Genomic DNA, 12260 nt, shown 5'->3' with positions numbered 1-12260 from the left:
ACACACCGACACACACCTAAACACACCCCTATCCACACACACACACTCACCCTCCCACACCTACACACACCCAACCACACACACACACACATACACACACACACACACACACACACACCCTCTCTCTGGCTCTCTGCTTCTCTCATCCTTCTCCCTCCCTCTCCCTCTTTCTTTAACTTCCTGTCTCTCTCTACCACACTCTTTCTCTCTTGTTCTCTCTCTCTCTTTCATCTCTTTTCCTTTCAGCTCTCCCTGTTCCATTGCGACAGACGTTGCTGCATTGAGCTGTACCACTCTGTCTCCACCAGGGGGAGACACTGAGCTTATTTACACTCTTCTCCACCAGCCTGAGCTCAATCCTCCTCAGGCTCCGTGAGCAGCAGCACAGCAAACGCCACCATCTTTTCTCCAGAAAACAGAGTCCTCAGGCGGCTCCTCTGCTGTTAATGGGCACTCAGCTGTCAGCTTCTATAGGCTACTCACTGACTGAGGCTGCTGTACAAGACTGTCCATTAGTGCTAGAGCTCATGGACTGCAATGACTCCTACAAATACAGAAATGGGATTCTGGATTAACACAGGCAGCCACCAATTATGTGAGGCATAGTGTCGGTCAGTGGAGAAATATGCTACTGTGCTTCACTGCCCTGTTGTGTTGTGCTGTGCTGTCCCCAGGTAAATAGTACTGTTCTGTACTGTAATAGTAACTGTACTGTCCTGTGGTAAATAGTACTGTTCTGTACTGTAATAGTAACTGTAGTACTGTAATATACTGGTCCTATAAGATTCACAATGTAGGATGTCTCCTATCTCTATATCAACACCTTTCTGAACTTCCTGATCATATCACTGCCTTATTTGTCGCGTAGCGACTTTAGAAGGGATGAATGCCAAAGAACCCTGAGATAAATTCTAAGAGAGATATTTCTAGTGTCACACACTGAGAGTCCCTTATTCAATTGTATTGTATTCCACTCTATTCTACTCTATTTAGCTCTGAGCAGCCCTGATCAAAATGACTAAAATTATATATTAATGTTTGTTTTTAAGCTCATCAAGTATGCACCGTGAGCTTGAGTGCAATCACGAGTGCAGATATGAGCAGCCCTGAAGCAGGGTAGGTTAGAGTTACATTTACATTTATTAATTTAGTAGACACTGTTATCCAAAGTGACTTACGTATGTCACTTATATTACAAGGTATTACATTGTCCCCGGAGCAACTTGGGGTTAAGTGTCTTGCTTTGAACCCACGCTAGCCCAGCTCCTTAACCACTACGCTTCCACCAGCCGGGTTAACATGGGTAGTTCAGGGTCAGCAGGTTTGGGTTAAGGTAAGCAGGTGGTCTCAGTGGGATTGGTCCACCACTTCACCTGCATGGGCCACCAGATGGCGCAAAAGAGCCCTAGACAAATTCTACATGTGTCTCTCCCACTTATCGTAATGCTTCACTGTGGCTATTTAATTAGTCTGACTATGATCCCATTTGAAATATGGTGATATCAAAGTGGTAGCACCTATTTGAAATGTTACACTAATATACTGTACCATCACATGAAACACAGCCTCACTTCAGTGCTTCACTTCTAAGTAACTGCAATGAAACTCAGCATCAGTATCTGCACGTCTCATTAGCTGCATTGGATGTGTGTGTGTGTGTGTGTCTTCTCTGACCTCTTCGCAACGGTAGCAACTTGTTCTCCAGGATCTCTCGAGCGTCAGTTCCTTCATCCATCAGGTCCAACTTAGTGATCACTCCAATGGTCCTCTGACCTGTAACACAAACATACATAAACAAACATATTTAAACTCACATGGAAACACTCACACACACACACGCACACACACACACACACACACACATACAGAGAGAGAGAAAATGAGAGAGAGAGACATGCAGACAATTCCAAATAAGATATAAGTGTATCACTCAAAGACTCGGGCTTGTTTTGGACATTGGAAATGGGCTTCAATGGCCTTTTGGCCAGACGGACTTGCAGAGCAAATCCCAAATTTGCCAAATTTGCCAAGCCTATTTAGCCTACATTAACACATCACTCATCATAGGAACACAACTGGGCACTGACTGGGCTACAAATAAAACACACACAGACAGAGAAACAAACAAAGAAACAAACACATTAGCACACACACACATACACACATGCATACACACACACACACACACACACACACACACACACACACACACACTCATACATCTACTCTGTATAATCACACACCCTGTGGGTCGACCTCTTTGGCGATCTTGAGGGCGTCCGAGTTGGCCAGATCCGCATTGGCTGGAGAGACGGCGAGGATCAGGCAGTTATCCTTGGTGACGAACTGCATCAGCATCTCCTTGATCTGCTGCTCGATGTCCGACGGCTGGTCCCCCACCGGCACCTTGGTCATCCCCGGCAGGTCCACCAGAGTCAGGTTCAATACTGCAGCACACCAGCCAAGCACAGACACACAGCTCTCAGTTTTTAACAGGAAAGGTTACTTTTTCACTGTGTGGATAAGGACTCAGAGCTGTTCAATGCTGCAGGAAAATGTTTTAGTTTTAATAATTATAATTACAGTCGGAATGTTTGATTAGGGAGGCGAATGTTCAGTGGGAATGTTTGAGTCGGGAGACAAGGGATCAGTAGGAATGTTTGAGTCGGGAGACAAGGGATCATTGGGAATGTTTGCGTTGGGAGACGAGAAATCAGTGGGAATGTTTGATTAGGGAGACAAGAGATTACATCAGTGGGAATGTTTGAGTCGGGAGATGAGGGATCATTGGGAATGTTTGCATTGGGAGACGAAAAATCAGTTGTAATGTTTGATTAGGGAGACGAGAGATTAGATCAGTGGGAATGTTTGAGTCGGGAGATGAGGGATCATTGGGAATGTTTGATTAGGGAGATGAGAGATCAGCGGGAATGTTTAATTAGGGAGACAAGAGATCAGTTGGAATGTTTAATTAGGGAGATGAGAATTAGATCAGTGGGAATGTTTGATCAAAGTGTAAGCAAGCCTTCAAGTCTAAGCACTCCAAACAACTCTAACCCTAACACCAATGAACTCTTTATATGAATATGTTCAGAGTCAGTGGCACAATGTGCATGAATAATATAGCATTTAAAACAAAATTGAGTTAAAACAAACAAAGTTAAAAAGTCTAAGAAGTGGTGGTGCATATGCTCAGAGCCTGTTCTGTGCATTGACGCATTAAGGAATGTTATTAGAATGCTGGATTATTCTGTTCTAAAGAATCTTTGACGTACATATAAAACAGGCCTGAAAAGTCCCAGAATGCTTAGCAGTGGTGTAACATTGGGGGAGTACACTCATAGGGTCAGGGTTAGGCTTTACAGCAGCTTACAACTGGGGGAATAGAATCGTAGAGTTAGGGTCAGGGTTAGGCTTTGCAGCGGCCTACCATTGGTGGAGTAGACTTGTAGTGTTAGAGTTACTGTAGACTTTGCAGTGGCGTATACTCATAGAGTTAGGGTCAGGGTAAGGGTCAGGCTTTGCAGCAGCGTACCATTGGGGGAGTAGACTCGTAGGTTGATGGGCACGGGAGAAATGCCCTTATTTTGCCCAGTGACACGGTCTGTCTCCGCCTCGATCTCTTGTCGCACCTCAACAAAGTCTGTGAACTTCTTCCCTTTGCAGTGAAGAAACTCCGCATACTCTGGAAAGAGACAGAAAGAGAGAGAGAGAAAGAAGTAGTGAGAAAAATAAAGAAGGAAAGAGAAGGAAGAGAGTGAGAGAGAGAGAGCGATAGAAAGAGAACAATTACTTAGAAACAGAGACAAGCCAGTATAAGCAAGGTAAAGGCAGGAAAAACAAAGCTAAGAAACATCAACATTACACTTGGCCTTACTTTAAGAAACAAGAGAAAGTTGGGGAAGAGTAAGGAGCTTCTGTTTTTACAGGATCTTTTGTGATGTGCCTCTTTTAACGATCTATGAGTTGCCGTTGGCACAAGACATTAGAATGAGATGAAACATTACCCAGTCAAGGCCCGTGCACACTAAGTATAAGTATAAGTATAAGTATAAGTATAAGTATAAGTATAAGTATAAGTAAGTATCGGAACTCCCCCTATTACCGTCGGTCCTGTATTTCCGTCGTGTTGCGTGTATGTGTCACTTAATATCAATTTCTATACAAACCAAGACAGCGGACTCCTAAAGAAACGCAACCACCCACACCATAGGTGTATCTAAATTAGCTATATACCAAAAAGGACATTTTACCGTGACTCGAAGAGCTGTAAACAGTGTTGTAAGGCTGCGTGTACACAACCGCTTGGAGCTCCAGTGGAATTTTAATTTCATGACAAGAATTCTCGGTCTAACCATCCATGTGCCGTTGAAAAGGCGTAAATAGGCGACCCATCAGGCCAGCACTATAACTCCAAGCGTGGTAAACAAAATTGGATATTTCAGGCAGTAAATGCTCCCGTTAAGAACCAAACTAGATTTTGTTAAAATCTACACACCTATGGCTACTGAAAAATGTAAGGTTCATTTAGCAAATGTTATTTTGAAGTGTTAAAAAACATCGTTGTTGGTGATAATTGGGTGTTACGGAAAGCATATATACTCTTATGATCCCGTGAGGGACATTTGGTCTCTGCATTTATCCCAATCCGTGAATTAGTGAAACACACTCAGCACACAGTGAACACACAGTGAGGTGAAGCACACACTAATCCCGACGCAGTGAGCTGCCTGCTACAGCGGCGCTCGGGGAGCAGTGAGGGGTTGGGTGCCTTGCTCAAGGGCACTTGAGCCGTGGATGTGGGCATCGGAGAGCAGTGCTCAACCACTTCCCCTGTCCATATTTTTCCTACTGGTCGGGGATCGAACCGGCAACCCTTCGGTTACAAGCCTGAACCCCTAACCAGTAGACAACGGCTGCCCCTAGTGGCCACTAAATACCACACAGCCAAGGCCCAGCTGGTCTCCACATTGCCCAACCCCATAGTTACCAGTTATCGGTAATGAGCCTGAAAGGATTCCTCAGCTCTACACAGTGTAACAGAGCAGGGATCACACTAAATCTCCCACAGGAGATCGTAAAGGTGTGAGAGCAAGTGGAAACAGCTACACACACAGACACACACACACACACACACACAGTCTCTAAGAGCCTGACATCACTGTGTGCGGAAAGGAGAACCATGGAGGATAAACTCCCACAGCTACACTGCTTTACCCCAGAGCCTCACGTCCCCTCTGAGGAGACCCACTCCAGCTGCCTCCCTGGAGGTCCCAGAACAGCAGAGGTGCTCTAAAAACATGCTCTATAGAGTGGCAGCTCAGAGATGAATCTTTTCTACGTATGTGTGTACCAGTATGGATGTATGTGTGTATATGAGTATGTAAGTACCATATGTATATATGTATGTATGTATATATATACATATATGTGTGTGTATATGTGTGTGTGTGTATATATGTATTTGTGTATGTTTGTTTTTGTGTATGTATCACATACCCTTCACCATAACTAGAGATTTGCATGGGGTGCTTTCCATAAGATAATCTCTCAATGCAAGCTACTAGGCTAACTGAAATATAACCATGCCAATCTCTAGGTATGGTGAAAGGTATGTGATGATGTGGGGCTATTTTAATTCCAAAGGCCAAGGGAACTTCATCAGGATGCATAGTCCTGGATGGTCCATGAAATAACCATGAAATAACTGGCCTTTAAAAATAAAACTATGGGAATACCTATCTATACCTGCCTCTATGGGAATTTAACATAGGGGTGTGTATACTTATGCCCCCTGTATTTTAAGGAAGAACATTTATTTATTTACGACACATTATTCATTCACAAAGAAAATTGGTGTCCTTAAAGGTTGGATTTTCCCTAATTTTTGTAATTAAGGCATTAAGATCAATTTTTAAAAGATGATTTTGTTATTCCTCTTTTTAGTCAACTTTAGCATGGGTGTGTAAACTTATTCTCACAACTGTAGGTGCCTGACTCTCCAGCATAGAGAAGACAGGTGAACAGGTGTGGTTCCCACAGGTGTGATTGACAGGTGGAGTGTGTTACCTGCGGGGCAGTTGATGAGCTGCAGGACCAGGGGCCGGCGGGTGACGATGCCAGATCCACGGGGGAGGAAGTCCCTGAGACACAGACCAGAGGAGCAGTGAGAGCAAGTTACACACACGCACACACACACACACACACACACACACACATACACACACACACACACATGCACACACACATGCACATATGCACACACACACATACAAACATGTACACGCTCGCACACACACACGCACGCACGCATGCACGCACACACACATATATGCACACAAACACACTCAAACACACAGACGCATGCACACAAGCACACACACGCACGCACGCACACACACATATATGCACACACACTCAAACACACAGACGCATGCACACACACACACATATGCACACAAACACACTCAAACACACAGACGCATGCACACAAGCACACACACGCATACGCACGCACACGCACGCATGCACACGCACGCACACACACACACGCACACAATCTCAAACAGAGACAGCCTGGGTGCTGACTGTCCAGAGTTACTGTAGAGCTGGTCATTCATCATCTCATATGGGTGAGAGATGCTGACTGCAGCTGAATCCCTCAACCATAAAAAACCCACCAACAGGGGAGGTGTAAAGTCTCAGCTGCCAACACACTGCTATTCAGAAAGTGTGTGTGTGTGTGTGTGTGTGTGTGTGTGTGTGTGTGTGTGTGTGTGTGTGTGTGTGTGTGTGTGTGTGTGTGTGTGTTTTAGTTCTTAGCCTTGCACTTTTCTGATGCTCATGTTGAAACTTGCACATAATATGCATTTGTTAAGCCTAGGCATTTGTTAGCCTATAGGCATTTGTCAGCAAAGCCTTTATATATCCATAGTAGTATAATAGTATTTCTGATATGTTGCTGATTGGATCATAAATGGCCACAGCAACAAAGAGGAATGACTGACGCTTCTCTAATAACTGTGTTACATGTTATTTTCTATATTTTTGATATGTTGCTGATTGGATCATAAACGGCCACAGTAATGAAGAAAAGTGAAAGTGACTGATAATGACTGACTGACTATTATTGTGTTACATGCTCCAAATGTAAAGCACTTTGAGCTGCATTCTGTGTATGAAAGGTGCTATACAAATAAAGCTTATTATTATTATTATAATGGTGGGCAGAGTGATGAGTACTCTCCTTGCAATCATCATTATTTCTGATTGAATAGTAATGTTGTAGTACTCGAGACCGGTCTCAAGACCATTTTTTGCTTACTCGGTCTCGTCTTGGAATTTGACTCGGTCTTGACCTACATTCAGGGATGTAGTGGAGGCTAAACGCAAGTAAACGCAGTTTATCCACCTCTGACATTTGAGAAATGGAGTTTATCCACCTCTTATTACAGTTTATCCACCTCTCAAAAGAGTTAATTCACCAAAACTCACATGGTATTATCCACATTCACAATATGTACACTCGTCAACACTCTAGGAACCATTTAATATCACTATGGTATGGTTATAAACATTGGACAATAACCTCCACCATTATCAAACATGTTCTGAATGCTTTTGATACCGTATGGCGCAGTCCACCTTACCGTCATCTCAAAATCACAAAAAGTTTACCCACCTTTTATTTTATCACTACACCCCTGCTTACATTGGAAGGAGGCGGACTCTTAATTTTTAGAGGGCGAGACCGCAAGACCTTTTCCTCCCATTTTTTTAATTGTGTATATCTCATGGTATATTATAAAATATCCACAATTACAAATATTCTATTATAATTTTAATAAACATTATAATATTGACTGGCATTGAAATACTGAATACATTACAGTAAAATTCAACACCTTCAACTTTAATGAAATGTTGACATCATTTGATTGACATCAGTTTGACTCAGCTGAGCTGATTATTAAAATATTGTTCAGAAAAGAAGTTGTGTGGGCTAGACTGCTCCTATAGCCAACAATCCCCACTCTACCCTTTGAGAATTTAATGTAACTGTTGAATATGATACTTAGGTGATGTTAAATGTAAGTAAATTATGAAAATCATTTTTTTTTTTGGTCGGTCTCGATGTGGTCTCGACTCCTTAAAGACTCGGTCTTGACTCAGTCTAGGCTGCATTTAAAAACCAAAGGTCTCGGTCTCAACTCGGCCTTGACTCGGTCTCGACATATGAGGGCTCGTCCCCATCAATACTGAATAGCACATGGACACCTTTGCCTAATACGAGCAGGTGGAAATGATTCACCCGAATCTTTGTCTCTCTCTCTTTTAATCCCCAGCCTCTGCAAATAGCCTGACATATATGTAGTCTATTCAAAAGGAATTAGGCCTATAGTTATCTTTCACACTTTCTGTGTGTTTTGGAGTTAGACGTAGAGAAAGATAGAGAGATGTAAGGAGAGAGAGAGAGAGTAAACGTGTGCATGTATTTTTGATTATGCTAACCTTGATTCACATGAAATAATCAGCTATCCTCTTGTAATCTCTGGAAATGAATAGCAGTGCCTAATACGGTTTAGTTGATGGAGAGACAGCTACCATACAGGACAATGATAGAGCAGACTGCATGCAGGGGTTTATTTGTACCTGCCCATGGACAAGGTGTACAGTATTGGGCAACACTGCCACAGTGATGTCACAGTATTGTGTACACTTCAACAAAGCAGGGGGCAGTATTGCTGTCCCGGGTTCCAGTCCTGAACCGGCTGCTGTGAGTGTAGTTGAGTGAGTGGATAAAAGCTCCTTCTAAACACCAGCCACTGTACTGTCATTGAAGCTAAACTGTATGCAATAATAATAATCAGGATATGTCACTGCTGGACTGATCTTACAACAGAATAACCAAATAACCTAAGGTCTGGTAAATCTGCTTTCTAGATTACAAAAGCCACTTCTGCATCTCACTTTAGTACTACAGAGGCCAAACCAGTCCTTATTCCTTGCTGTCTCCACACACACACACACACACACACACACACACACACACACACACACACACACACACACACACACACACACACACACACACATACACACACACATACTTCATTAGCAGGCAGATGCATCCCAGAGGTTTATGGGCCATTTGTGTTCTCCCCTTTCAATTTGCAGATAGAACAGTTAGGGAAACAGAGAGAGAGAGAGAGAGAGAGAAAGAGAAAGAGGAGAGAGAGAGAGAGAGAGAGAATAAGGTAAAGGGAGAGGGACAGACAGAGGGAGAATGTATGTGTAAGAGAGGGAGTAAGAGAGGGAGGGGAAAATGAAAGGGAGATGAATAGATAGTGTGTGTGTGTGTGTGTGTGTGAGAGAGAGAGAGAGAAAGATAGAGAGAGGGAGCTGTGTTGTCGCCTGCCCGAGGCTGTTTGGAGAGAGTGATCACACAGATGGCACTCGACTCGGCTCACATCTCTCCCACTTCCTGTTTCCACACTCTCTGATAGCTGACCAACACCACACTGCCACCAGCCTCATCTGCTGTAAGTATGCATACTGCCTACTGCATTCTCTCAGATGACTGACCAAGACTGACCACACTGCTGGCCTCTACTCATTTCATCTTCTGCAAGTACTGCACACTGCCTACTGATAGCTGACCAAGACTGACCACACTGCCACCAGCCTCTACTCATCTTGTGTTAAGTATACATACTACACACACTGCATACTATCTGATAGTTGACTACCATCCCTCACTTCCACAACTCTCATCTAATCTTATCTTCTGTATGCATAACGCACATCGCATACTATCGGATGACTCACAATCACCCACCCTGTCAACTCTCACATACTACATGTATATAGTGTCCGGTGGCAGTCTAAAAGCTGACCCACAGCATTCCTAGTCACCATTTGCATCTTATATGCAACTAAAATGTATAGTCACTCCTGATTATGTGTATAAGAATTTAAGTACACATCTTATTCTTAGGCAATTATGTATGGAATGTAAGTATGAATACTGCATTCTGTCCTCATCCTGGAGAGTCATGTAGCATTGCCTGAGTGAGCAGCTCCTGCTGAATACAGGTTGTCTGGACAGTTGGAGGTGGAAGGAAGACACACACACACACACACACACACACACACACACACACACACACACACACACACACACACACACACACACACACACACACACACACACACCACACACACACACACCACACACAGATGGGGGTGCAGAGAAGAGAGCTCAGTCTCAGCACGCAGAGAGAATAGCACGAAAGCTTCAACTGAATATTTATCATAAGCTGCTGAATGAGATAAGCTTCTTTTGTGTTGCACGGACTGTATTTAATGCTCTCAGTAGTTCTCTAGGGTCAATGACAACACTCAGAGAAACCATTACTTTATCCAGATCTTCATCAGGTAATGGTTAACGATATTGAGAGACTGTGAGGCCTGATCTGACCGAGATGGAGCAGACCCAGGCCAAAGAACGGCTGTCTATGTAGAATAAGGACCGGCTTGCTATCTCCATCCGCTGTTTGGGTAGAAGAAGTGAATCCATAACCCAGAAAGTTCTATAAAAACAGTGACTCCCATGGCAACGCTGCAGGTTACGTAGTGCAGTTTAAAAAGCAATAGAGTAAAGCATGATAAGAGAGTGGGCGGAGGGAGAGCTGTCAGAGATGGAGGAGCCCCAGTGGGACCTGGGGCAGGTGCTTAAGTGCTTCCTGCTACTCCAGCGTCTTCAAGGAGACGTCGCTGTGCTGGGTCTTTGCGCCATGCCGCCGCCGCTGCTCTTCCTGAGAAAGCACCGGAGCTTTTGTGCGTCTCATTAAATGAAGAGCTTGTTGCTGCGCCCCCTCTAATCCTCCAGCTCAGGGCACACAGGAGCACAACGATCAACAGGGGAGGCTTTTAGCCCTCATGCTCCAGACTAGCACAGATGTGACACTGCAAATTGCAACTGTCATCAGTTGACACAAAATGGCGACTGACATCTGCAGCAAAGCCACAATATGACTCCAGATGTTTGCGAAGCACTTTAGCCATGTTAATCCATGTAATAAGTTTAATTATGAAATTAATACTTTAATTGTGTGTGTGTGTATGTGTGTGTGCGTGTGAATGTATGTGTTGTCGCTGTCATAGAGCAGAATGCTGAGTGTGTGTGTGTGAGTGTGTGTTGGCACATACAGCAGAATGCTGTGTGTGTGTGTGTGTGTGTGTGTGTGTGTGTGTGTGTGTGCTGGCCCTGTCATGGAGCAGAATGCTAAGAGAAGGGCGGAATCAAATCTGCAAACAAGACCTGCTGAGTCATGGTCACACGACTTACAGAACTCTCCCTCTCTCTCTCTCTCTCACACACACACACACACACACACACACACACACACACACACACACACACACACACACACACACACACACACACACACACATATCCTCTCTGTCTCTCTGCCTAACTGTTTGTCTCTCTCTTTGTTGCTCATTATACTATTCTAGAGTTCTATTAGATAGTTCTACTTTTTTTTCAGTATAAACTCTGCTGAAGATTAGTAGGTGTGAGTCTCAGTTTTGCTCAGTTTTAGGGGACTCATCTGTACATTTGTCTCCTGGCTTTTGAGAGCTTTACGATGTAGAGAACTGGGATCACTTGCTTGGATGTGCTCTCTTTTTTATATTTATAATGGGAGGCTACTGGCCCTGTGGTTCTGTGGGTTTCCTTTGTACATTTCCCTTTGTATACACGGCTTCCATTGGGTGTTTCTCCCATGTAAAGAAACATACTTTACTGCTAGAGGGTAATTGGTTAAATTACTGATTTAAATACATTCCATAAATACTCTCACTCTGTCTCTCTCTCCTTTCTTTCTTTCTTTCTTTTCTTTCTTTCTTTCTTTCTTTCTTTCTTTCTTTCTTTCTTTCTTTCTAATTCTCCCTTTTCCTCTGTCTCTCAGTGCATCTCTTCCTCTCACCCCTTCACTGCACTGCAGGCTATTACTCTCTTTTCCTCCACCACTCTCTCTCTCTCTCCTCTCTGCATCTCTATATCCCATCCCCCACTCTCACTCCATCAGGAGGCACCTGCAGGCTGCTGACGAGTTCCGCCCCCTCTGCCTAATCCTGCTGAGCCTGCCCCTCCCCCAAGACACACACACACACACACACACACACACACACACACACACACACACACATACACACACACACACTTTCTCCCTCTCTTCCCCCTAGCTCTCACT

The 12260-nt window shown here is 43.9% G+C and overlaps 1 protein-coding gene across 5 annotated transcripts in view; it reads right to left on the bottom strand.

The window, feature by feature from the left end:
* Positions 1-12260, bottom strand: part of dnm1a (dynamin 1a) — a 78631-nt gene that overhangs the window by 55247 nt on the left and 11124 nt on the right. For all 5 annotated transcript variants that reach the window (XM_076284076.1, XM_076284079.1, XM_076284077.1 and 2 more), the window contains exons 2-5: positions 6070-6143; positions 3536-3685; positions 2244-2447; positions 1675-1773 (exon numbers count right to left, since the gene is read on the bottom strand). In XM_076284076.1, the coding sequence (XP_076140191.1) occupies positions 1675-1773; positions 2244-2447; positions 3536-3685; positions 6070-6143 (527 nt within the window). The remainder of the gene's footprint in view (positions 1-1674; positions 1774-2243; positions 2448-3535; positions 3686-6069; positions 6144-12260) is intronic.

Source organism: Alosa pseudoharengus, unplaced genomic scaffold (genome assembly GCF_046254945.1).
Source record: "Alosa pseudoharengus isolate Yale_2024_CS ecotype anadromous, Long Island Sound unplaced genomic scaffold, YU_APseudo_1.1 YU_APseudo_1.1_scf_14, whole genome shotgun sequence".
NCBI classification, from domain to species: Eukaryota; Metazoa; Chordata; class Actinopteri; order Clupeiformes; family Clupeidae; genus Alosa; species Alosa pseudoharengus.
This window is presented reverse-complemented; position numbering and strand designations above follow the sequence as displayed.